Source organism: Melopsittacus undulatus, chromosome 1 (assembly GCF_012275295.1).
Source record: "Melopsittacus undulatus isolate bMelUnd1 chromosome 1, bMelUnd1.mat.Z, whole genome shotgun sequence".
NCBI lineage: Eukaryota > Metazoa > Chordata > Aves > Psittaciformes > Psittaculidae > Melopsittacus > Melopsittacus undulatus.
Genome location: NC_047527.1, coordinates 139,752,889 through 139,780,173, shown reverse-complemented (window position 1 = coordinate 139,780,173; position 27,285 = coordinate 139,752,889). Strand labels below are relative to the sequence as shown.

General features: G+C 41.9%; 1 protein-coding gene across 1 annotated transcript; it reads left to right on the top strand.

Moving 5' to 3' along the window:
• SNX10 (sorting nexin 10) lies at positions 1-21,380 on the top strand. Its single transcript, XM_034067658.1, has 6 exons — positions 1-53; positions 6,000-6,086; positions 8,558-8,658; positions 9,360-9,458; positions 17,467-17,682; positions 18,147-21,380. Exons 1-6 carry the CDS (start codon positions 30-32, stop codon positions 18,223-18,225), a joined length of 606 nt encoding a protein of 201 aa, XP_033923549.1. The 5' UTR covers positions 1-29; the 3' UTR covers positions 18,226-21,380.
• Positions 21,381-27,285: the final 5,905 nt, after the last annotated feature.

The window sequence follows — 27,285 nt, the reverse complement described above, 5'->3', positions numbered from 1 at the left end:
GATTAATATTTTAAGGCAAACCAGTGACAATGACACCAAAACACGAAAAACAAGTAAGTCATGTCTAAGGTTTAATAAAAAGGATTCTCAATTGGTGGTGGTGGATTGAATTTCATTGAGGGTCACACGGACCACGAAAGATTGGTTGTATTGTTCGCACCTTTAATTGTGAGAACATTTATAGAATGTTCTGGAGTGGTGCAGTGACAGTTTCTTCTGTTAAAGGTTGATGGAAGAATCAAATATTCACTGGATCAGAGATAAGGCAAGTACGTGACTCTGCATAAGAGACTCGGATACTGAGACAGGGTAGAAGAATTTGGATTTCACTATTCTCTCCATCAGTCTTGTAGGACATAATGTTTGGAGCTGGCTCTGAACTCTGACTATGAGATACATGGACCTACAATTAATCACACTTGCACATTCTCTTTTGCTCAGTCCCAATGAGCATTAAAAGTTGCAACAAATTATTTTGTCCCAGTTATAGCAGACTCACTGCTCAGCATGTGTGAAGATGCCAACATTCCCAGCATGAAAAGCCCCATGTTCTTTGTGATTGAGCCTTTTGGTAATAGGCAGCCTGATGAGAAGCTGTTTTTCTCAGAAACTTTGTGGAAAATGACTCCTTGGGGGTTATTGACTAATCATATGTGTAACTGTGGCACCATGGAGCATGAGGTTATCACCTGATATGGTCCTGAGCACAGAGATTTGAATTAAAATGCAGCTGGAATGATTGATGCAAATAATCATCCAGGGTGAGATTATTTTTGCTCTCCTCCTTGTGGTAGTTTACCCCCCCCCCCCTTATTAAAAATAGATGTTTCCATGTCAGATTTCCTGTTTTCCTAATAGGAAAATGTTAAAAATAGGCTTCTCAGAAACACAGGTTTTATGGTTAAATTCTATGCAGTATAGCTTCTGGCTTATTCTTGTCTCTGAGCAGTCCCTTGCATTGTGCCAACCCTAACTATTCTATGATTCTCCAAGAGGAGAAGGAAGTGCTGGGGGAAAGATAAAGACTTCTTCTTGTGTTTGCTTCAGCTGCTTTTATGGTGTATTCTTAGAATGGTAGAATGGCTTGGGTTGGAAGGGACCTTAAAGATCATCTACTTCCTACACCCCTGCTACGGACGGGGACATCTTCCACTAGAGCAGGTTGCTCCAAGCCCCATCCAACCTGGCCTTGAACACTGCCAGGATAGGGCATCCACAGTTTATCTGCATACTCTGAGCCAGTGTCTCACCACCATCATAGTAAAGAATGTTTTCATAATATCTCCACTTTTTCAGCTTAAATCCATTCCCTGTTGTCCTGTCCCTACATGCCCTTGTGAAAAGTTCCTCTCCAGATTTCTTGTAGGCCCCCTTTAGGCATTGGAAGGTTGCTGTAAGGTCCCCCAAAGTTGTCCCTTCTCCAGGCTAAACAAGCCCAGATCTCTCAGCCTGTCTTCCTTTTGAGGCAAATCCAAATGGGAACATTTCAGTTTTCAGTGCTTGCCTCTACATGACCTCAGTTCTGCCCTTTTCCTCTGCTGCCAGCACTTGTGTTCTTTGCACAGGGCTGTAGCCATAAGAGAGTAGGTGTAAAGGAGGAGGCTTGAGGATCACTTTGGCCATTTTGTCATTTATGTGTAACCCAACTTCTTAGACTGTTCCAAGCCTTTGGGACAGGGTATGAAAATGCCGCAAGTGCCATGTCTGAACTGGCTGGTTTAGCCAGGTATTAAAAGGCACATCCAGCCAGAGAAGCTGCTCTGCTGATTCATGCTTGTTAAGCAGTTACAACTACTTTTCGTAGAAGTTACGACTGCTTTTGGGGCACATTTGAAGTTCTTCATGAGTGTGTTTGGACCAGCGTGGCTGCTGGGATTCATATCAAAGCTACTGCACTAGAAGTGTGGATAGGAAGTGTTTTGCTTATGAACATGTTATGGTTATCTTCCAGTTTCCAGGAAGAAGGGATAAATGGAGATAACACTTTTTCCAGTAGATCTATGTTGAACCTGTGTTTTGTCCAGTACAATAGGCCTTTACTACCAAGCTTGGACACTTTGAACTGCCAGCAGTATGTTCTGGTTTTTGAGAGAATTGTTTAGTTAATCGTTATAGAACATGTGTCATTCTTGAATGCATGACAGGCATTGCAGGTATTGTGCCCCTCAGAAACTGAAACAAAACCACCTCCAAACCCCCAAATCCCCAAAATGGGAAGTATAAGTAATGTGGCAAAATAGCTAGATCTGTAACTGGAAAAGCCATGCAGAACTGGGTGGAGGAAGATGACACCTTGCAAATGACTGCAGCTGATGAAACAAAAAGTCCCTGGAGCTTTGGCTGTCTTCGGGCTTGCTTCCCAAGTTGTACAGCTACCCTGCAGTGTGGTCTTGTGACAAAAGATTAAGTTAGTCTTCATGTGGACTGTGGGAGGAAGAGCTCAGTCTTACCTCCTTTAGGTGAGTGGTGCATTACTTGAAGATAGACATGCCTATTGAGAGTATCCTAGTTTTTATAGCAAGATGGGTGGAAAGGCACTTATTACCCAAAACTGCTGTAATCTGGTGACAGTGACCAGTGAACACAGGATGGACTGAGCATAGCACAACAATCTGCCACCTAGCTCTGTTTGGACCCTAGCATGGCTTATAGGTAATGTTGGCCTTTACAAGCTTATTTTTGTAGGGATGGGGAAGCATAAACACCTTTTCTGGCAGTGTATCTGCATCTATACCAGGCAGTTGGGGCTGCTTTGATTAAATCAGTACTGTTGTCCCAGTGGGGTCTTGTATCCTGGAGAAGGCTGTAAAAGGTTAAAAGAAGAGGCATAGTTTGTGTATGCAATGCCACTGTTTCAGAGTAGAGAAACTGTAATGGGAATTGGGATTAATGCTTCCTGGATTTGAGATGTTTATTAGAGGAAGTAACCATAGATCTTGAGAAAGGCTGTACATTTTCGGGTTTGTTTTCTAATTGCTTAATGTTTATCTTGCTTCATTCTGAACTTGGTGTCAGTATTCTTTGGTAAATAAAGGAGGGAGGAGGGAGAGAACTACCCAGTCTGCTGCTGAAATCCTGGTATTTCAAGCTGGAGCTGACAATGACTGTGCATGAGGAATGCAGTTTGCTGAGGTGCTCTGCTGTACCACGAATCACTTTGGCTCTTGGCTCAGTGATGCACTGCCTGGACACCTGCCTGCCGTAGTGTGTACAGCGGCTACCTTTTCCTCTATAGGTAGAGTCTGAAGGGTGCTTGACTTCCTCAGTATTGAAACTGGTGACCATTTAACTGGAAATTAAAAATGTAGAGCTCTTTGTGTGTATCATCTGGTCTGGAATGATTGGCAAGGTAACCAGTAGCTGACCCAGAGCACATCCAATAGCAACTTTTAACCATAATACTTTGGTATAACAGAGGTTGAAAGAAGCATTTTACTTCTAAGATAATTTTGATTCTGTGCAAAGGAGAGGGTTATAGGAGGTTGCTTTGAAATGAAGTGATTTGGGGAACCTCAACAAAAGGAAATGCAGTGAGGAGTCAGTGTAGCAGTAGATAAAAGGAAGGGGACTTGAGGTTAGGTTATGATTAGGCTATCTGCAGATGTGACTTCTGGGCAGCAGTAGTTGAAGGGGAGAGCAGTGCCCCATTTGAAGCTTCCTGGCATAATTCTTCTTCCTCCACTTGCAGGACTGATGCATTTAGTGTGCAGGAAAGAAGAAGTTTGTTTGGAAGTAGCTGCAGCTCTGGTGAAGAGTGGGACATGGGGAAGTAGGAGGCTGGGGAAGACAAAAACTTGGGAGAATGTGAGACTACAGATATGAAAAGATGTTATGGTGGGTCTGAAAGTATGTCATGCCTATATATGTGTGCTAAATATGATAGACAGGCAAGCAGAAAAAACAACAACCAACAAATGGCTTCCTTTCCTGTGTTCAGCATATTGCTCAGGAGGGGGAATAACTTCCTCAGGGTTCCCACTAGCACTTTGGTAAAAGTAAAGGCATGATCCTTAGCTGGAAGATGTGATTACAGTTCTGTTCATTTGTTCCTCTTGTGCCATGTTGGCATGGGGTTAAAAAGCTCCAGAGGAGAATCAGGCCTCTAGCACTTTTCAGTAAGGAAAAGAGCAGCAGAGGTGGTGGGAGCCGTTCACATGGGCTTTCTTTGGTGAGGTGCTCATGACACACACCAAGAGGGTATCCAGCAATAGTGCAGAAAACACCCCTTCAACTAGGAGCTGGGCTGAGGTAAACCGATGAGCTGTATCCAGCCATCAGGCCATAGGCTCCCCATTCCTGCAGCAGTTCTGCCTGGAAATCAGAGCGATAGATTATTTAATCCAGGATGTGAACACATTTCTGCCATGCACAGAGTGCGGTGACTGCTCAGGAAAAAATACATCTTTTCCTTTCAAGGCTGTCATTGTTCTGCTGTCAGTCCATGGAAGGCTGCTGCTGGTGGCACACTGAAGTGTGTGGTGGGGGAGAAGACTTGGCTGAAGAGTGAAAGGTTGATTTCACGTCTGCAGTTTGGACATGGGGAGACACGTTTTCAGAGCCTTCTAGTTCAAGATTTATTGGTTTATGCAAAGATGTACTAAAAAAGCATGTTATTTACCAGAGATGCTGTCATTCCTCCCACAGTCAATTTCTTTACCTGAAGATCTTGTGCAGTGCCTTTCTCTCGGGGAGGAATGTATCAGCAGCTTAAAATGATAGGCTTTTCTTTAACTGAGTAATTAAGTGGTTGGCTTAGTTCTTTGGGTGAATAGCTTGTTTATGCAACTGGAGAATGGCAGTCTGTTCATTTGCTCAGTAAACAGCAGGTAGTTAGGCATACTTTGAACCTTTGTATTTTAAAGAAACCTTTTCCATCTTAGTATAAACATACAGATTTAGTAGGCTTTTTGGTTTTGTTTTTTAATACAGTACAAGTTTTCACATGGTCATTAGCTGAGGAGTCTCAGAAGCATTTAATTCTTCAGCCTTTTCCAATTCCTATTAGTGGTGCTTGGTTATATTACAGTAATGCCCACAGGTTTATCTCACTCCTTTGGGATCCCTCTAACTTACTGTATAGATGTAGGAATTACAAGGAAATGGACTAGTTATGACAACCTCTACAACAAATACTCTATATCATTGACCTCCCGAAATGAGAGGTTCTGGTTTGCAGTGCAGCTATGTTGCTTTCTTGGGCAGGTTGATGAGCGGACTGGGAGAGAAGCGTCCAGGTCCTGCACCTTTGGCTCTAGTCCATGGCTTAAGTTCCTGGTGTATCAGGAAGTATATGCAGCAGAGGGGAAAGATTCATCCCCTTCCACACAACATCTGGGACACTGGGCTTGACATCTTGATTCCGTGTGTGAAATCTGTGTCTGGGGCAGTTAATAATGGTACATCCTTTTCCACTGGACTGGAGCAAGTCATTTGGGGTGTAGAAAAAGGCACTTCTTCAGCTCCTCATGGAGATAAGTTACCTCATATCGCTGAAAGCAATGGATATAAATAATTGGTAAAAAATAAAGTGCCAAAAAAAGAAAAGGAGCGAATAAAATGTTATATATAATATTGGGTACATGGGCAGGTTTTAACACATTTTTTGTGAACACTGATTGCAAGGGTGGGAAAATTCTAGAGTACCTGCCTGTTTCTTTCATACATGTGTGACTTTGAACGTTAGGTTTTTGGTTTGTAGCTGCTGAGACCACCAAATCTCCCATGCATGAAACATATCTGACTGTTCACAGTATTACTTAATCTGAAATACTCCTCTGAAGATAGAAATTTGGCGAAGAATTTCCCAGTCATGTGGTGTAGCTCAGATGATTCATTGCTTTTTGCTTCTCCTTTTATAGGATTGCAAGATTCAATAAAGCAGCAGTTCAGCTTTTAATCTGAGCACAGCAGTTTGTGGAAGAGCAGAGCAATCAAGAGAGTCTTTCAGGCTGCCTTTGTCTTCAGAAATTAATTGCTTGGTTTTTATTATGCACTTGCAGGAATTTGTAACTGTCTTGGTGCGAGACCCCAGGACGCACAAAGAAGACTCGTGGCATTCTTACGTAGACTATGAGATATTTATTCATGTAAGTATAAAAATGTCAGCACAGATTCCTTGTGCGCTTATTGCTGCTTCTGCCCAAGCCAGGGTTCTCTTTGGGGTATTAATGGAATATCTTTATACCATTTCTGGGAGGCTGGAGGATATTATTGTCCTTTTAACAACTGAGACACAGTGGAACAGGTAAGGTGGGTTGGCCAAAGGCCATGCAGCAAGTCTGGCAGAGCTGGAAGTTGAACCTACTGTTGTGTTCACGTGCACTCTGCAATGCCTTGCAACAGAGACTATTCTTAGCTTGTCGTTAGGTATTCATGGGAGAAAGACTTTATTTTCAAGTAATTATCTGGTTATTTGTACTTTAAATGATCCTTAGTTCTTTTTGCCAAGTTAGTTGGTTGCTGGGGTTGGTTTCAGTGTGCCTTGATATTCATGTTATGCTAGTTTAAAGATGCTTGGATATGTCAAGTAACTATATTTGGGTTTATCCTTGTAGTCCACCATTTGTTAATGGGAATGCACTTGGAATTATGGTTCTTGTGTGTTTTAGATCCATCCTCTATTCTGTGTTGTTTTATTGATTATTCCTCTTTGGTGAATGATGTGCAGAAGGAGTTATCCTCATTTTCTAAATCTAGATCCAGAGACTTTAAATGCAATGTAAAAAAAATAATAAAAAAAATAATTATGCAGTGTATCTGCTATCAGGTGAGGGATTTGAGGGCACTGAGTTACGTGGTTAATGCTTGGCACAACAACAACAGCATTTCTGTCCTGTATGGGAGAGTTCAACATTCAGCATAATGACAGCAAGCAGTCAAACGGTGGCTTATTCGATGTCCATCTTACTTTCTCCTGTGTGGCAGAGCTCTTAAGTCTTGCAGTGTTATTTAGTACTGGTTCCAAAGCAATTTAACTTCTGGTAAATAGGAATTCTGTAGATATGGTGGGGTGTCTGCTGTGTTACCATTTCAGAGGTATTGGTGTCTCTCATTAGAAGTATATTATGGCTTTCTCAGAGGCTGCTAAGCTGCAGTGGTGTCGTTTAGACTCAGCGTGTTGTGGTTTAACACCATCCAGCACCTAAGCACCACACAGCTGCTCTCTCATTCCCCTTGCCACAGCAGGATGGGGGAGGAGAATTAGGAGGGTGAGAAAACTTGTGGGTTGAGATAAGAACAGTTTAGTAATTAAAATAATAATAAAAATGTGAAAAGGGAAATAACAAGAGAGAAATAAAACTGAAAAGAGAGACAAGTGATGCAAATGAAAGCAATTGCTTATTACCAACTGACAGATGCCCAGCTGGTCCTTAAGCAGTGGCCCACCAGCCAACCTTCCCTATAGTTTATTGCTGAGCATGATGTCATATGGTATGGAATATCCCTTTGGTCTTGGCTATGTCTCCTCCCAGCTTCTTGTGCACCCCCAGCCTGCTCTCTGGTGGGGAGGAGTGGGAAGCAGAGAAGTCCTTGATCCTATGTGAGCACTGCTCAGCAGTAGCTAAATCAACCCTGTGTTATCAAACACTGTTTCCTGCACAAATACAAACCATAGCCTCATCCCAGCTACTATGAAGAAAATTACCCCAGCCAAAACCAGCACAGTGTTATATGATTCAGCACTGGGCATCTCTGAGGCTGAAAAGCATCCACTCAGCTTCCTACCAGCACAATGCCAAAGGCTTTCAGAGACCAAGTCTGTAGGTTAGTCCTGCCATCTCCAGGCTTCTCCATGCATTCAAAATCTTGGGTCTGCCAGATCTTAGGCCAGCTGGGTTGCCCTTCTGCCCAGCTCTTATAACATGTGGCTTGTTAAACTGTGAAGTATCCCAGACACTCATCTATACCAGAAAGCTGGCATCTCTGGGCCCTCTACAATCTGCATCACGTGGCTGTCTAGGAGTTGTGGTCCCTACAAGGTGATTGAGGGTGGATTGAACTGCAGGCAGATTTATGATGGAGTCCTGTCTGGAAGGTGAGGTTTCATCTAAATGTATGCTCCACAGGACAATTTGGCAAAAGCATTTAATTTCCATGAATTGTTTATCTTTTGATGAATTAGCTTTTGTTTTTCCCTAGTGGATTAATAGTGATCTGCGGGAAAAAATCCAATCATTCCTACTTGCAGAGAGCAGTCACATTGGTTTCTTTGACTTATTTAAGTAGATTGCACACTGGAAGAGCTCTATGTAGCTGTTTGCAGGATTATAATTAGAATAGACAGAGATCGTATTTCCTGTTATTGCAAGTTGTACCATAACCCAGATCTCTTCCTTTTGAAGAGAAAGCAAGCAATGAAATATGCTTCCCTGAGAAGCACTAGAAACTGTCACCAGTCCTGCCCAAGGTAAAGCGCAGTCCTTAACCTAAACTGAATTAATGTCAAGCTATCCATTGGTATCTGGGGGATTAGCATCTCGGGTGTGTTTTTAATGCCATGCTTGCACTTTAGCTTAAGCTGATTTACAAGTTAAAAAGGTTTTTGATTTCCCAACAGACAAACAGTATGTGCTTCACAAGGAAAACATCCTGCGTCAGACGGCGCTTTCGAGAGTTTGTTTGGCTTCGGCAGAGGCTTCAGAGCAACGCAGTGCTGATGTAAGCAGCTTGATATATGATTAATTAATAATATGTCAATTATGGAAGGGGAGGACTGTTTCATCGTAATTCTGAGAATTACAGAAATGCAAGCTGGAAAGTGTCCAGTGTGTCTTACTGCAGAAGTATATTGTGTACAAGGCATTTTCTCTGCTTTATACCCAGAATCCCAGAATGGTTTGGGTTGGAAGGGACCTTAAAGATCACCCAGTTCCAACCCTCCTGCCGTGGGCAGGGACACATTCCACTAGACCAGGAAGCTCAAAGCCCCATCCAACCTGGGTTTGGATGTGGTTTTTAGCGATAGCCTCCATTTGGTGTGCCCCCCTCCAATTTGTAACAGGTTTTATCTGCATTTCCTTTTGCTATGCACAGGTAGCAGAAATACCAACCTAGCATAAGTGAATGTGTATCCTCTCTTTTGGGATGTGCTTAGGTTCTGAAAGGACCATAAAAGACCCAGACAGATACGCATGCAGGCTTAACAACCGGACCAGAAAAATCAGATTAATTTCCTTTTCCCTTTGAGGTTTGTGGGAAGCCCTCCAGTTTCTTAGTCTTGTGTTCCCAGATTTGATTTCATGAGCTTCTGGAACATGACCCATGGTTTGCACATGCCAAGGGTTGGCATTTGCTCATTGCATTTTCCTCCGCTGATTCAGACTTGGTTTAAACTGTATATTTGCTTCTTGTTTATAAAGACAGCTACCTGACCTGCCATCTAAGACTCCCTTTTTCAATATGAATAATCCTCATCACGTGGACCATCGCCGGCAGGGTCTGCAGGAATTCCTGGAAAAGTAAGTACATCCTATCCTGGAGATGTTGGCATTTCTATGATGTCATCAACGTCTGGTTTAATATAGCTCATCTCTGGTACTTGAGAGCCACCGTGTGGTCATCGGTACATGCTACAGACTTTATTTGCACAGTCATATTTCATACACGTGACTTCAGCTGTATTGGCTGAGAGACTTCAGCTGAGGTTCTTCTATTGTGTTCCATTGTGGTTGTTATAAATAATAGTTTTGCTTTTAAGTCATTTTGCAGTTGTGTACTAAGGTTGGGACATCTTTCACTGTGGCATCTATTTCTAGCTTTCAAGAACAAGCTAGACAGTCTCATACAAAGAAACAGACTTCATGTCTGTGGAGAATCAGTGTCTTTGTGAGCTAAGCCCACGGGAGCCTGTGAGAATTCTGTAGCCAGATCTCCCAACACAGGTATTTCCTATAATGTCACTTACGCTGTTTACTAGCCCCACTAGCATAAGCAAGCTCTAGCAGCTGTGATCATTTTCAGTACAGCTGCAATGTGTATAAAATCATTCATCAGACTTCGCTAGAGCCTGATGTGTGTTACAAGGGAGTACTGTATGTGTCTTGGTTCTGCATCCCTCAGTCCTGCTGCTGTAACCACTTCACCTTCTGCAGTGGCAGAGACCCTGCTGGTCTCATTTTCTGCTTCCTCTGCCATTCTCTTGGTACCCTGGCACTGCTGGTGTGAGAGGAGGCTGCTCACAGCTGCTGGGGCTGGAATTGTTGTACATTTGCAGGAGCTCTTTAGTCACTGCTCAGGGTAAGGGCATGCTAAAACACTGCAATAGAGACTGTTCATCTGCCTTCAGTATCAGTGTCTCTGAATTGGAACTGCGCAAGCAAAGAGGAAAGGCAGGCTTTAAGCCTTGTAGTCAGTGGGTAGAGGATTATTAGACCCACTGTTTTTCCAGTCAGTGTATTCTAATTATAAGCCTTCCTAACAGACAACAAATCATTGGTCCTGAGGTATATTTGTTAGGCTTAATAGTTGAAGACAGGGAGAACTAACTGCTGCAGGAGTAATGTTCTCTATACAGTTATATAGGATCTGCAGCCAAAAGGAGAGCCAATAAATACTGGTTGAAGGTATGTGAGTCAGGGAAAGGAAAGTAAAGAAGCATCAGAGTTTTTTTTTTCTGCAGCTCAGGAAAGAAAGATGGTGAAATAGAGTGACTGTGCTTCCAGAGGCAGTAATACTAATGGTCATGCAAAAGGGTGTGGTAGCCCTAGTCCCTGGGTCTGAGCAGTTCTAGCTCAGCTGTGCAGCCCCATGGAGCAGCACATTTCCAAAATCACTCATTTTAAAAGGGTAAAGAGGCCGATCTGGTAACTGGGTATAGTATTTCAGCATAAGAAGTATTGACAACTGCTGTCTGTTCTTCAAAAGGCAAAACAGAGGTAGATTCTCTTAAAACATGTTCTCACTCTTCAATTTTGGATGTCTGTAGCTTAAATGGGAAGTGCCAGCAGAAAATGGCAGGATGTGGAGTGTTTTACCTTGCTGCTAGTAGTCTGGGAGTGAGAAAAGAGACATCGCTGTCGTAAGGTGATGATTTAAGTATTTGAACTTGGATGTTGTTTAGAAAGGTGTCAGCTTTCTCTCAGCCCTGGGGAACAGTTGGAAGGAATTTTCAGGGATTGTGTTATGATGGATTGCCTTGGCACCTTGTGTGCTGTACCATTGCCCTCTGCTGGCTGGCACCTCTGTGCTTCTGCTGCCTGCGGAAGGCATCTTTTCACTGGCTCTGCTAGGCTGCCATGGTGATTTCTTTTATCCCACTTTTTATGAAAGCTTATGGTTTCTTTCTTTGAAACTGAATTTGTGGGATAGTTAACAGATGTGTGTATAATTTATGTGTATAACAAGTGTACGCATACACACACACACACACACACTTGACTTTACTAAGGCTCTAGGCCTGGATACTGTGTGTTTTGTAGTGTGGCAGTTCCAGGGGAATCTCCTTGGTATATTAGAAAGGGGATGAAAAGGGATCCAGAAAGTAATTGCATGGAGTGATGTAACTCAGAACTGCAAAGCACCTCAGCAGTGACGGCAGTCAAGCTCACAGCCCTGCTGGTGTTTCTTTATGGCAGTGGGAAGAAATGAGATTCACAGAATGGTTTGGGTTGGAAGGCACCTTAAAGCTCATCCAGTTCCAAACCCCTGCCATGGGCAGGGACACCTTCCACTAGAGCAGGTTGCTCCAAGCCCCGTCTTGCCTGGCCTTGAATGCTGCCAGGGATGGGGCATTCCACCTTACGTGGACCTGTCAAGGGTGAGATTTGCAGGTAACACTTTGCAAAGGCCACGTGTGATGCAGGAACCAAGCTCCTCTCTGCACTTGGTGCCCTGTGAGGTTACCAGGATCCAAGCTCTCTCTGAAATGTAGTTTAGATCTTTCACAGTGTCAGTTTGTGCCCTGTGCCCATTGCTGTGTGAGCAGGTTGCTGTGGTGTCTGCCCAGGCAGAAAGGAGCCACATACCTGAGGAGTAAGGATAAAGTGGCTGGAGGCTCTCTGGTACTTGTCTTCTGGCCCTGGGAGCAGCTCTGTATTGCCTATGTATGGATGGCTTGTGTCCTCCTTCACATGTTACTCCAGAACAAGTTAGCACAGGGCAAGGTGCACACTTAGACGGAGCCTTTGTAAAGCATCTCTGATCTGAGCACAGTAGTGTGAGAAATACACCAAGAGCTGGAAACTGAGGTGAAGCTCTATAGAGTTTTGGTGAAATCTGGAAACAGGTGTCCAATTTTGGTTTGGCTTTACTGCACAAATGCAGGGTAAGACCTTGTCTCGCAGGTTATTATCTCTGAGTGATGAAGAGCTGTAAAGCTCACTTCTTGTCTGGGCATAATTTAATATTTCAAGAGGCCATTTGCATTAACGGAAGTCAGCTAGCCCCTCTTCAATTATGAATTCCTTTGTAAGAATAAGGAAAATTATGTGTTTTTTCCTGGTAAGTATCATCCTTTGAGGATGTCTGTAAATTAGAGGTCAAAATTAAAACACCATCTTATTAAGGTCTGTAAAATCCTCTTTGCTTTCCAGTCTTTGTAGCTGCACAGGTTTAACTGTGGTATTTAGATTACCTTCACAGAAGTTCATTTGGGCATGCTTATTAGAAAACTAATTAGCAAAACTGTTTTAAATGAAATTTGGTTAAATCACTGACTTTTTTATATTTTAAATATAGCTGGATGCAAAAAATTGCGTGGTTTAGGAAAAAGGATTAGTCTTCAATAGTGTTCAAGCATGCAGTTTATGATGGGGTGGACGATGTAGGAGGAGTTTTGAGTAACTCAGACCCAGGGGAGATGAAGGGCATCCATGGTGTGGCTGCTCCAGGTGGCTGTGCATTGGGCTCGCTTGGTGCTGGAGAGAGCAAGCTACCCAAAACTTGGCAGCCTAAGGGGGCTCCTCCTCAACCTCTTTACCTTACCCACCAACAGTCCCACAGGCAGGAGCTGGTGCAGGGTCAGAGGACCCTGCTGGAGGTGTCTGCTGGGTGCTCTCTTGGGGAGGTAGAATGCAGGAGACTGGCTCCAGAGGGGATGAATGCCAGCTTGCCGGGGCTAATGCAGGAGCATCCGTGGCCATGGGGCAGGTGGAATCTCCTTAAGCAAGTGGTGGCTGCCATTTTCCAGTGGAGCCTTGCTCTTATTTCCTATCTGGTGAGCAAAGTGAGTAATGCCCAGCAGGCCATGTCACTTTATCTTTTCCTAAACGTCTGCATTATCAGATGCCCACCAGTTGTGTCACAGTTGGTTGCTATCAGTAATATTTCCTCCCTAATAAAAAATGAAGGAGAAGTCACAGATGGCTTATTTTAAGAGGAAACTGGGGCTTTGTTTGCTGGGGCTGAGGGGCTGGATGCTCAATAGAGGGCACCACAGCATAGGCTGTCATTCCCTGCCTCTTCGCTCCTGGCTTTTCCCCCCCCCCTTGCTCTCCTGATATGATGTAAATGAGTAAATTTGTCGAAAACAAAATCGGGAGTGTTAACCTTCCACACACATGCGAGCATGCATCTGTCATTGTATTAGGTTACAGTAGATACAGGAAATCTTTAGTTAGGATTAAGTTGTACTGTTCAGCCATATGTTGTTCTCCTCCAGCAGAACAGTGTATAATATACCTAATAAAATCATGTTGAAGAAAACCAGATTTTGGCCCTTGTCCAAATAAGACAAAACGCATGTTTTGTCTTTTGTAAATGTCCTTGCCATAACATGGGGAAGGAGAAATAGTCATATAGTATCCAGCATTTCCTCAAAAATAACATTATTTCTTCTGGTTGTGAAGTGACATTTTTCAGTCCCTCTTCTTTAAAGGTCTGGAGATCCTGAGCATTTACTGAAAGCTTACAAACAAGGCTTCCCGTGGCTGTGAATAAAAAATGATTTTATTATCTCTAATTCAAATGTAGAGCCTTATCCTGCAGCCCCCTTAATCACATAAGTAGTCATTATGTGTGTGAGCAATCTGGCTGAGAGGAGTGAGATCTCTGACAAGTAATGACTGCTGATGGGATCAAGACTTGCAGGATTTAGCCTTTGGTTCCTACTCCAGGCGTGCGCTGAAAGTCTGTTGTTCTCTTAAATACGCTCAGTCAGTTTATAGGAATTATCACCATGAGCCGTGACTCTTCCATTAGCGCAGCGGCAGTGAGAGCTGATTTACATCACGGTAGCAGCAGCTTTGCACTGACACCGGCTGTAATAAAACTGTTGGAGAAGCACTGGGAGTGCTGCTGGTTGTGTCGAAGCTGCGCACGCGCTCAGCCTCTGCTGAGACATCCGAGTATTAATACTGTGACACTGCCTCTCCTCCTGCCTTTTTAATTTGTTAGCTGCTGTTTTGTGACTTTGATTCTTCAATTCCTTGGAGCCAAACCTGCTTTTTTCGATGTACAGCCCTTCACACACTGAGTCCCCAGGACAGCAAAAGCCCTAGAGAGCAACTGCTACACCAGCACTTAATACTAGTAGTACCATCTGGTGACAAATGTGTGGTTATTCCCTTGAAGGAGTATTTTGAACAGGAAAGCATAATGCTTACAGATAGCAGAGAATTTATTTCTCATTTTGATTGCTTGAAGAACGCAATTAAGAAGCAATCTAACCTGTTGGTTCAGAGGGGGTGGGAAAGGCATGTTAATTTTTAATTAAAAGAAAGAAATGCTTCAGGGGTGCCCACTGGGTGAAAAAGGTCGTGTATTCGCTTTCAGGGTGGTTTTAAATGGTTTGCAAAACGCACTGGGTGTTTTGTCCCTTCCCCTCATATGAACATATATATATATGTGTGTGTGTGTGTGATTGGCTTTATAATAATCTTCCCATTTCTTCGCCTTGGTTTCTCTTCAATCCTTTGGCCTCCAGATGGCACTATGAAGCAGAAAAGAAAATTACTGTGAAATAATGAGTCCAATGTAAAGTAAAATTGGAAATTGAATTATAGCTGCAGAAAAAGGACAGTAGCCTTGAGGTCCTGATCAGTCTGTACTCTTACCACTTTTGTTTGCTGTTCCATGTGTTAGGTTACTGCCGAGTTAATAACAGTGCTTTAGCAGTTCAAGGCTTAGCAGAATTGTACTGGACATGAAATAAAGCTAAAATGAATTTGTGTCCAATATCATTGACATTAGTGCTCATTACTTCTCTGGTGTAATGCCTCAAACCATCTAAAATCAATTTTAAAGATTACCCATTATTTTATAAAGAAAATAAAATAACATTTCAAACAGCAACAGAGCTGTAAGTGTAGTGTAATCTCATGAACAGTTAGTTACTTGTGTGTGCTCTGGTTGGCAGGAAACTTTTGAAGGTACGGCAAGAGGAAAATCTGTGAAACTAAATGCCATCCACAGATTTTAATGTCTTGGCTTTTTGCTGGGTCACTTGGTATTAGACACGCAAATGTGAGAATTGCAGAAATGTGCATCCCCCCATTGTGCTCTTAAGCCTGGGAAAAACAGTAACTCTGGTTAAACTCTAGCTTTACTTTTCCTCTTTTTTAAGAGGAAAAAAAGAGGAAGAATAACATTTACTCCTGCAGTTGCATAAACGATAAATGTGGATTTAGTGTGCAGAATGATACTTTTTTACTTTTTGTTGCAATGTTTGTCTTTGTTTGGAATGTACATTTATCAAGAGCCAAGGCTGAAATCCTCTTTTAGTGGCTGCTGAATGATGGCTTTTCAAACTGTATTCGTGAAGCTGTTGCTGTGAATGTGTGTAGCCCTGTAAATTCTGGGTTTTTAATCATTTCTACGCAGCGTTTGCTGGCTTTGCTGACTATGAAGAACTTTTTCTGTATATTGATACACTATGTGCATTGATTTTACAGATATCTATTTGCTATGTTTATTTTAAAGTAAGATTATGATAATTTAGATCAGATTAAAAAGGCTTTCTCTAGGTATGGAATGTGCTCATTTTGAACTTCAGTGAAATCTACTCCGAGACTGAACTTCAAATGCACCTAGTAGATCATTAGGGCCATTGCAGACGTTTCCTCATTGGAAGGTGTCAAAGTTTGAGTTATTTGGTTGAGACTGTGTTTACCTAGGCAAATGAAATGTGCGTGTACGTGAATATTGCCCATTTTCAGCTAGATATGCCTTATTACTTACTTTGATTTGGCAGATTTCTGTAGGCTTAGATGAAGCCACAAATCCTGTTGTGTGTTACTAACGTTATTATAATGTGGCCACTTTAGAGAACAGTTTTCAGAACATATTTGTGTTTTAAAACATTACACTGGAAATGCACCATTAATCTTATTTGAGAGGAAGAACTACTCACTTATACTTTCCATTTTAGTCCAAGTACCTATAGAATGCAGTATTTCTTTCTCTCTTTCTGCTCTTACTTGTTCTTACATTAACGTCCTCTCTTGTTTCCTACTGCACAGCAATGACATTTTTCGTAATGACTGCAATCTGAATGGGTAGAAATAAATAAATATTGACTCATAGAAGTTTTGATTTATTTAAAGATACTTTAATGGAGCACTTTTTGGCATGGTCATAGGCGCTGATGACTATTACATGAGTAAGATTATACGTACATATTAAATTAAGAAGTCTCTTGTTAATCATTCTAGGATTTGTGTATTAAAAATTTCCTTCTTCAGAGAAATGTTGCAGAAAAGTTGATTTCCTCTTCCCCACCTCCCCCCTCCAAAAATAATTATGATTATCTTAAATTCTCAGTCCTTGTAAAAATATCTCTACAACTTTGTGTTAATGGAATGTATTATATTTTGTTTACTCCCACTTGATGTAAGTATGCTAAATTTATGTGAGGACTTAATTTAAAATACATCTAGACCAAAGACCAAAACAGACTTTTGAAAAAATAGCTGAAATGATGCCTAGATTTCCTGAAAATTGCAAATAAATTTAAACCAGTGTTCAGTATTAGCATTTTCAGTCTAGCTTAAATATATGCATATGTGCAAAAGTGCAAATGATTTTTGGCTAGTGTTGTCTCTGCTGTTTCCAGGTATCTCAAAGTCCTGACACTCCATGTATATGAAGTCCTCTCTTTCTGTACACACTTCTTTTCCCCCACCAAAGAAATAGGTGACATAATTCGTAGCAAAGGTTAGCTCTTAAACAAAACAAAAGAGTTCCCAAATGGAGTCCAAGTTTTTGTAAGAGTATATGCCTCCAACTGCCTAAAAATCATTAATTGATCCGTGTGGTAATAACAGATGGTTAAATGGAAGAAATGTCCTTGAAGTTATTCTAATAGCAGATGTGCCCAACTGTTAGCTTTGTGCTTTTACTCACCTAAAATTCCAAATAACGTAGTAAGAAAGTAACACACACCTCATAATTTTAACATGTTCATTACCTTCTGTTGTTGATTTTAGGATTCATCTGAAAACTTAAAAGCAGGACATAGTTTACAGTTTGTTCTGCTGTTATATGTGTGTATGTGCATGAATATAAAAATATTTTTTCCCCCTTTTTTTCCAGGATCCTACAAGATGCACTGTTGCTCTCAGACAGTAGGCTTCACCTCTTCTTACAGACTCAGCTAAGCCCGGAAGATATGGAGGCTTGTGTTTCTGGACAGACCAAATACACTGTTGCTGATGCGATTCATAAGTTTGCCTCTTTGAACAGACGTTTTCCTATAGAAGATGAAGAGGGAAAAAAAGGAAAGAACGACACAGACTCTGATTCGGAGAGGTGATTTCTGCATTTCCTCACTTTCTGAGATTATATATCCATACATACACACACGCATGCTTCACTTTTTTTGTTGATGTAATACTAAGATAATGAAAAAATTAATTGACTGAGATTTTATTGAGCTGTGACAGCTCATCATAGAAGTCTTCACACACACCTCCACACTGAATTAATGAATGCAGTAGAAATTCAATTATCTGCATTCTGATTATGTGAATTTCATTTAGTCAGACTTGAATTATTCGCGTTTAAATTATCTTGCTAAAAAAATATCCAACTGCACTCCAAATGGCTAATTAAAAGTCCAAATTTCCTGTCTCTCTTTGTGACTGGAGATAATTAAAGTTCTCCTCTGTTACTCAGGCTTTGAGTGTGTTGTGAAAACCAATTTCCTCTTTTTATTTTTTTTTTTTCCTCCCTTTTTTTTTGTTCTCCCCCCCTCCCTCTCTCCTTCTCTGCAGTTCATCCTCCGGGCTCAGACCTAGTGATGACAGCATTTCATGTGGATGTAAAGCTAACGCAGCTTCTGAAGAGTCATGAAAAATCATTCCTGTATTGCCAGCTTAAGGACAGTGCAAAGCAGTCTCTGCTCTGGTTATGTGTACCACGCAAACACGGCTAGCTGATAAGGTGTACCTGAAGGAAGCATTGTCTATACTACCGTATGTCCTTATAACAATTTCAAAACAGACCTCGATAATATTTCTTTGTTGATTTCATTATGTATGTTGATTCAGGTCTACACACTACCTGTTACATTTAGGGTTTTTTTTAGGTATTAAAATCTCAGTATTGGGTAAGTCATGCTCTGCTGACATACATGGCAGTTAAAGTATTTCCCTCAGTTCAGTGCGTGTCTTAGATCTGAAAAGTAAACTTAATTTCTCATCTTAAGAGTTGGTATATCATATCAAATATATTCAAAGCATCTTTTTTGTAATTTGCATTAGAGAAGTTTCATCTTTAGAAGTCATTTGACATTGGTGATGAAATTACATACCCCACAAGGTATTCACTTTTGAAAGTAGCTCAGCAACATCAGCAAAACAACATTTGTATGAACTATATGCTGCTGGCAATTTGAGAGATAAATATATCTTCCTCTGGTCTTCCTGTAACGTTTATGGAAACCTTGGTTTTATCATGCAGAAGAGCTGAAGGCCAAAATTCTTGAGCATGGTTGCTTAGAAGTTAGAAATATTAATAAAAATTACATCACTTCTAGTCTTGCTGGATATTCTCAGTTCCCAGGGAATGACAGATACTCATTCCCAGTGAAAATCTTGGATGAGGCCCATTGAAACCGATGGGTGAATTTTGCATCAACCTCACTAGAGTCAGGATTTCACCCAGCATGAACTTTAGGCACCTATATTTGAAAATCCTAGGAGAGATGTTTTAGTTTAGCAGCCAAAACATCTCCCTGTCTAAGATGATGATAATCACGTAGTTGTAACACGCTCTACAGAAATGGACCTCTCCACTCTTTGGGAGTAAACGAAGCTGCTGATTTCATTGTGGCTGTAGTTAGCACGTTGGAATATTGACTTTTCCCTCAAACAAAAGGCAGGCTTGAACACAACTTTGTAACCAGCAACACTTATTTTGATTAAAAGTCAGTTTTGCTCTTTATTGTTAACAGCAGCTGTGTAGTGTCTTGTCCCAGATTCTGTCAAAGGAATATGTTTCACTGTGGTGTTGTATTTATATTTGACATTTAACTGCTATTAAAAAGAGCTAGGGGGTCTGTCCAGCCTAGCAAAGCTCCCATTAACTTCAGAGAGATGGTTACCAGCCTCGGAACAGAGAATTATATGTATGTATATTCTAATTTTAAGAATTCTGTGAATATTGTCAAAGAAAGAGCATATTAAACCTGTGAATTATGGAAACAATAGATTGTTAAATGGCTATCTAATACAAGGTAGCATGGACATGTGCAAGCATGCTTTTATTAAAGCATCCAGCTGGGAATCTGCGTAATTTTAGAAGCATGTTTTAATAGCCCAAGAATAACATCTCTTAGGTAACTACTTTAAGCCACTGCATTTTGTTGATGGTTGCACTTTTATAAGATTAATATCCATGTTTCTTTTTGTGGGGTCTTACTGAATTGCACAAATCTATCTATTTACTTTTTCAGCCTGTGAGTTAGCAGCAATGCTATTTTAATGGAAAAGTGATAACTTGTTGCTTTAATTAAATGTTATCACTAAAAGTAGCTTAGAAAAATAGCTGTTACTGCCAGGCAGATATTTTTGATTGTTTGATAGATTTTTGATAGATTCTTTTTTTTTAAAGATGGCATATTACAAGAAAAAATATTTAGCAAATTTATTTGAAAGATGGGGAAAATACAGAAGCAAAACCCAGAATAATGTCTGAGATATTAATATTTTTTATTTTATTCAGTGTAAAGGGAGTTGGTTTTTCTGTTTGGAATGACTGAGATAAACTGTTGAAGCACTTTACAATTCTGGCCTATTCACACATGATGAACATTACAGAAATGCAAGGTTTAGGAGAGCATTTGGGGCTGTATTTTATTTTAGGAACTTATCTGTATGCCAGTGAAGGTTTTCCAAAAGATGTTTCTGAAACAAATATTTGTTTTCTAATAGCTCTGGTTTTCTCCTGTTATTTTCTTTGTCACCCTGTTCAATAATTCAAAGACCACTGTAACTGTACTTTCTTCCCAGCTTTGGCAGAATATTGTTTAAATACCTGGCTTTTGAATGTTGTTTGTGTAGCTCGTATTACTGGAATTTTTCTCATTAAAGGGGAAGTGTTCTGTGCTCTCTACTATGTTGTCTTTTGTATCAGCTGTGTGTAACTGCATATAAATGCTGTAAACAAAATGGCTTAATTTGGAACATTAGCCGTAATTGTTACAAATTTAAATTTGTAAAAAAATATTTTTAATGTCTTTTGTGACTTCAGTGATTTGGTGATCTATTTTTTTTTTCCATACCGTCACATATTTTTATCAGTTGATTACTGGTGTTTTGATTCTTATGTTCCTTAGTCTTGAATAATGCTGGTATTTCCTGCTAGGTTTTCTTTTAAACAGGCTCATATATAGTTTGTAATATCCTCTATTTACTATTGCTAATTTATGTCTAATTGCAATAATTCTGCACTCAAAAGCTTCCCTTTATCTTTTGTTTTGAACTTTATATCCTGTTTTTTATGATGATTTCTTAAAAGCCTTTAAATAGTTAAATAAAACAAGTTACTACTTTCTATTTTGCATTTAAACCTGCCACTAAGGTTTCCTTTATTTCAGTACCAATATCCTAATCACTTTATGACTCAATTACCCTATTCTTGTAATATATGTTTATGTGTATATACACTGTTGTGCCTGTGTTTGCTGTCATTGTTTTGTAGAAAATATAAAGAAATGAAGAAATGAGAGGAAGATTGTCTTTTGGAATGAAAATTTTTGTATATGTAACAATGTTTTTTTTTTTAAGCATTGAGAAAATTTATACTCTTAACTGCCCCACTCTACAACACTGCACAATTCTGCATTCATGGGGTTGTTTTGGGGGGGTTTGTGGGTTTCTGGGTTTTATTTTTTTACGTGAGATTTTTTCCCAGAATAATATTTAAATTATATAGGCACAGTATTTGTGACTTGATCTGTTGTAAAATTCAAGGTGCAATTAAAGCTAGTGTGTGAGAAGAATAAACCCGCTGTGTCTCTCTGTAACTGCAGAGCTAATGACCAGGGCGTCTACGTTTTCCCTCTCGCTTCTACAATCTTGCAAAAATGTGAATTATTATTTCCAGTATCAGATTCCTTCTTTCCATGGAAGGATTAAATGCTTTAGGAAAGGCACAGTTATTCCCTTCGATGTTAAAAATACTCTGTAATGTGTTAAAGCTCCTGCAGTCACCCTCCCTTAGCCCATGATTCGAGTAACCTTTTAACGCCTTTTTCCTTCGGCCCTAACGCTCGGAGCGCTGGGTACCCCACGCGTGTCGGCGGGTGCGGGTACACCCGTTCCGACGGGCAGCACGGGTCGGCGAGCGCGTCCCCCCGGCGGGGCGCCGCCGCCCGCTGCTCCGCGCCTTGCCGACGGGGAGAGAGCGGATGAGGACGCATAAAAAGATGGGAGAGGGGAGTGATAAAGCAGGGGGGGCAAAGCAAGCAGCACCCCAGGTCATGGTCCCCGGGGCACCGCCATCAGCACCCCAGGTCATGGTCCCCAAGGCAGCTCCACCGCTGCGCCACATCCTCTCCCGGCGCTGCCGCGGAGCGGGGCGAGAGCCTTACCTGTGGCCTCCGTCCGCTCCGCCCCGCCCGACGCTGCCTCCTTCCCCCCGCCTCCCGGCGCGGCGGTGTGCGCGCTTGACGGCGGCGGCGTGCGCGCACGCGTAGCCCCGCGCGTGCCCGCGGGGAGGCGGGTTGGTGGGGGGGGGGGAAGGTGCGGGGGGTCGGCCTTGATCCGGTAACTCTTGGCAACCGCAGCCCATGGCAACGACGGGAGGAGCCGGGCGGGGGGGAGAGCGGAAAGCCTCTGCCCGCTTCAACCCGGGGGGGTGGGGAGCAGCGGGGAGACCGGCTCCGCGCCCACCCCCCCCCGACCCCCCACCACTTTGCGGCTGCTGCCCGGGCTCCCTCCTAGCCCCACCCGCGCAAGCGGCGCTTCCCCCGCGCGCCTTCGCCGCCAGGGGGCGCTGTAGATCAGCGAGAAGCGCGCAGCCGGGCGGGGCGCAGCGCGGTGCGTGCCCGCGGGTGCGCAGGGGCTGGCAAACGTTCTAGCGTTTGTTTGTCGGTTTCGCTGCTGCCCCCTCCGGCGCCGGAGCAGCGCTCCCCAGGCTTAAATAATGCTTTTATATCTATTCTTCTTATTATAATATTTAAATAGGTTTGATACAAAAGCAATTAGAGCTCAGCGCAAAAGCCAATGCCTGACATATGGGGCATGGCTGCTCCCAAATGGACGCCTTTCTGCGGAACAACGGGAGCCGAAAGGCCTTGTGTCACCCAGTTATGTAAGACACAATCTCGTCTGAAAATGCACAATGAATCGGGAAGGATTTATGTAATTAATTGACCAGTCTTAACCTGTTATCGTGATGTAAGGAATTTGGAACTCATTAATTTGGGCCCTGACAGATTTCATATTAGAGCTGGCAAATATGGATTGAGCCTCTTATTCTTGTAGCAGCTGGAATTTCCATGACAGTGAGGATTAGTGAAGAAGACCTATTGCTCGAGTCAAACTGCCTCTTTTGTAATCAGCAGCCCTGCTCTGCATTAAAGGGGTAATGGAAAAAAAGGGAAAAAATAAATACCAAAAGAAAGAGAGGAATGTATTAATGTAAGAAGCAGAGCAGGGGAGGGAAAGGAAGAACGTATCCTGGAGAGCAGAGGCACCAGAGCGGGGCTTTCCCAGCCCCATGGCAGTGAAAACACCACCACAAAGGCAGCTCTGGTATGGTGAGAAGGGAAGATGCCCGATGGAGAGGTCCACAGCACCCACATGGGACTCACTGCCTCTCATCCAGACCTTCAGATGGAGCCTCCTGGGAGCCAACGTGCACCTGGGGCTGTGGCATCAAAGGTTCTAGGAGTGGGTTCTGGCCTGCCAAAAGCCGGAGGGATTTAGGGATAGAGGGATTGGGGTGTGATCCTGGAAAGTGGGGACTGAGAGATACCTGTCTTCCCACCTGCACTGTGATGCCCTCCCTGATGGGGAAAAAGATGCTCAGGGTGGGTAAGGACCAGGTCTGAGGATGAGGACAGGTCACCATGCAGCCGTGGCAAGGGTGTCTCTCCACATGACATGCCTCAGCTTCCCATGTACAAAGACAACAGTAATAAAACTCCCTTTGTTTGCTGATTCATGACAACTTTTCAGTATAGTTTTTTACAGGGCCCAGATGGGGAGGGCTTTCATCCCATTATCATTTCTAGGCACTGATGTAATAGTAATAACATCGAGTACAGACTGTATGGAAACAAAAGCTTTTATTTTCTCTCCTGGCAACCTGTTAATGACTACTGTGGTAGTGAATAGTTGTTAGAAATGACTTTTAAAAGGTTTCCATGATGCATCATCATATTTCTCCCTGCAAAGTGTTTACCTACTCCTATGACAAATGCTGTACATAGATGGAGGGGTATTTTTACTCTTATCATCATATCTTTGCTGCGTGCTTTTTGGTAATTGAACATTTCCCCTCCATGATTGCTTAGATGCACTATGTGCTCCTGTGGGTTATTTCTGTATAATAACTGGGAGAAGGGAAAAGGTGTAAGCCAGGGATATTGACAGTAAATCCATGATTGTTTGCAAAGACTGTAATGGCAAATGCAGATTAGATATAAACAGCAGCAAGTAAGGCCTTCAGCATGGCTCAGATCCTCTGGACAACTTTGGCCATCTGCATATTTGCTTTGTTTTCCAGCATTATGCTGGGATGATTATGTGAATTCTGGTACCAAAACTTGAGCATTCAGCCCAAAATTTGGGAATCTCTATGAGGCTGAGTGCTTGGTGCTGGAGACATACCCTTACCAAATTCAAACTCTTTGGAGAGGGGCTAGATCTATTTCAGTGGTAGCTTTGACACTACTCTCATAGTTGTGAGCTAATAATCCAGATCATGGCTTTAATTTCCTTGATTTAAAACAAAAAACCCAACCCAGACCAACAGTTTGCCATTTGACTGTGCACCTTCAATGAATATCTTTTATCTTACTGTCTCCTGATAAATTAAAAAATCTTCACACATGTCAACTAGCTCAGATTTCCCCCAAAGGCAGGGAATAATTTATCTTTTATGGTAGTACACAGAGTCAGCCATTGTCTCACCGAATCTGTCTGTGCTTTTCTTAACCATCAGGAGTGGCAAGCCACTCAGGTACTACTGCAGCTATAGGTTTTCCTCTTGTCAGAATGTTGATCAGGCACAGCGCATTTACCTGTTAAAGAGTAAATGGGGAGGGCCTTCATCCTATTATCATTTCTAGGCATTGATGTAATAGTAATAACATCGAGTATAGACTGTATGGAAACAGAAGCTTTTATTTTCTCTCCTGGCAACCTGTTAATGGCTTAGAATTGTTTCAGACAACAAAACAAAGCATTTTAAAGTTTAAATGGATGTTGTAATTTGCAGGTGTTTGGACTTTCTCTGATTCTTTCCCATGGATGTATTTAAAATGCACTCAAGTGGCAGAACTTCCCTGTGATACCCAAGATATTGCGTGTTTGTAAAATTACTGGTAGTGTCTTCCCCAGTTTTCTTATTTTCATTGTGGTAAGAAAACAGTCAGAAAAAAATCAGCTGAGATGGGTGTTTTGTCACATTCTTATTCCGTTTTTATTCTTTGACGGTTAATCCGAAAGCAAAGCAAAAACACAATATAGAAAACTGAGTAAATAAAAAGAAACAAACAGTTCAACTTTCTGGCCAAAAGTATATTTGTTTCAGATATTTTGTGACTTACACCAATACCGAAGGTGTGTTTTAGTTTATGTGCAAATATTAACTGCAAATTTCACAGTAGAAATGGTTAAGATATAGGAAGTGCTGGTTCAGGTGAAGTCAATGGAAAAAAACTTTGTGCTGCTTATTCTGGAGGTGAAAATATTCTGTCTGCTGAATGGCACTCAGATTAAAAATGACATTCTTGTTTGAACCAATAGGTGGCCTTTTTGAATGTGCTATAGTTAATACTTTCCTGAAACCAAGAAAATGTCTTGAAATAGAGAACATTTTAAAATCGTAACTTTCAAATGCAGTGAAAATGTATTTTTTTATTCTGTTTTTAATGTATCCTGTTTATTTCCCAGTATTCTAGAAATTTATGTTAAATCCTGAGTCTTCAGTGCATGATAATGATCAATAATAGCAATGATAAAGTGGACTACAAAGCCTATCCTTCTGGTTTTGTATGTTGATGCTCTCAAAATGCCATGTATTTCCAGTTTCTTAGACCTCCCATAGGTTCTTATTTCCTGTTATTTCCGTAGGTAATTAAAACAGTTTAAAAAGAACAGTATCTCCTTGTGCTTCAGAAAAGGAGCCCTTGTGATTTTTCAAAGTCACACCTCTGAGCTGAGCGTCAGGAATCTTGATTCTATTTTATTTCCTACAGGATCAACACATTCTTCAAAAGGGTTTCTTCAAGGAAAAGGCAGCCAGCAGCCATAGGTGGCCAAGATTTCTTAAAAGCCTCGGTCGCTGAGGGTGTTAAACACTTGAAAATGGAGCTTCAGAACATGCCTCACTTGGGCCTGGACCTCCTGAGGTATTTTAGCAGCTCACTCCCCAGGTTATGTTTTATGGATACATGACTATTTCATGTGGATTTGCCAAATTTTGGGCTTGTGTTTTTGTCCCTTTGAAGCCAGCTTGAAGCTGAGAGCTGGGCAGGTATCCCACAAGGGAGGCATTACTCTGTGCCTATCTTGCCCCTGCAGTCTTGGCCTTTGCTGGTGGTCCCTGTCCAAGAGCAGCTTCAGAATCACAAGGACCTCTGGTATGACCCAGTTCTTACATTCCTTGAAGGCAGGGGTGGTCAGATAGTAACATACAGCTCGGTCTGTACTCAGCACTCTGACCATGAAACTGGGCTTTAGTTAGAGATCTCAGTGTGGGACAGGAGTTGACCCACAAAGTCCAGTGTACCTGTGTTCCCGTTTGTGTCTTCACACTTGTTTTTTACTTCTGATGTTCATTTGAAGGCTCTGCATGTTGAATTATGAGACTGAAGTGCCTAAAATGTAGGGAGAGATTTTCCCAAGACCTAATGTTAGCCATGGGAAGCTGGTTCCTAAACAAATTCAGTTGCTCTAACTCATCCCCTGAAAGAGCCCATCACTTCCCCTGACATGTGAGAACCTTTCTATGACAGAAGAGTGACCCTGTGAATGTCCACCTTAGGACAGTAGTACCCATCTCCAGTGCCTCTGGAAATAACTTCGTTGGAAGAGTAACCTGTACATAGGAATAGCTTAGCTTCTTACTATGTGGCAAGAAGTGCCTTATAAGTGCTGTTTATATTAATCTTCTCTTTTCTGCTCTATAAAAGACTCATAACTCTTGCGGCTTCTAATGATTTAAGACACTTGGAGGAGAGGTGGGATATAACTGTCTATCCATCAAAACATTGCCAATTTGGTCACACAGAAAAGGAAGTTTTTCTCCTGGATGGTTTAAATTCTGCTGGGAAGTCAAAGCTCCCCCTTGGCACCAGAGTCAACACATGACTGGCTGGATATAGGAAGCTAATAATTCATCTGTGTTTATGGTACAGCTTTCCTGACAGGATGTCTCAAAGCCTTTTGCAATGAGGGATTAATTCAGCCTTACAATAAACAGGATCTACTATTTTACAGCTGGGGAAACTGAGGAACAGTAAGGTGACGCACAGGGACGTATGGGGTGTCTGTTGCAGATAAGGGAGGAACAAGGATCCTCCTCCTGCTGGTCTCCACCACTTCACCTGCTGGGATGGACAAGATGCCACACTCCTTGTGAAAACCTCACCCCAGCTATTAGCACAAAGTGGTGCTGAGAGGTGGCAGAGGGGCCCCAGGTTTTTGATGTTTGACTTGAAACACCTCAGAAAGATGT

Excerpts from the sequence above, each read along its gene's own strand:
- SNX10 (XM_034067658.1), top strand. The coding sequence starts at position 30 with ATGACACCAAAACACGAAAAACAA. Across the intron at positions 8,659-9,359 it reads CAGAGCAACGCAGTGCTGAT|ACAGCTACCTGACCTGCCAT; the intron begins GTAAGCAGCTTG and ends TTGTTTATAAAG. Across the intron at positions 9,459-17,466 it reads CTGCAGGAATTCCTGGAAAA|GATCCTACAAGATGCACTGT; the intron begins GTAAGTACATCC and ends CTTTTTTTCCAG.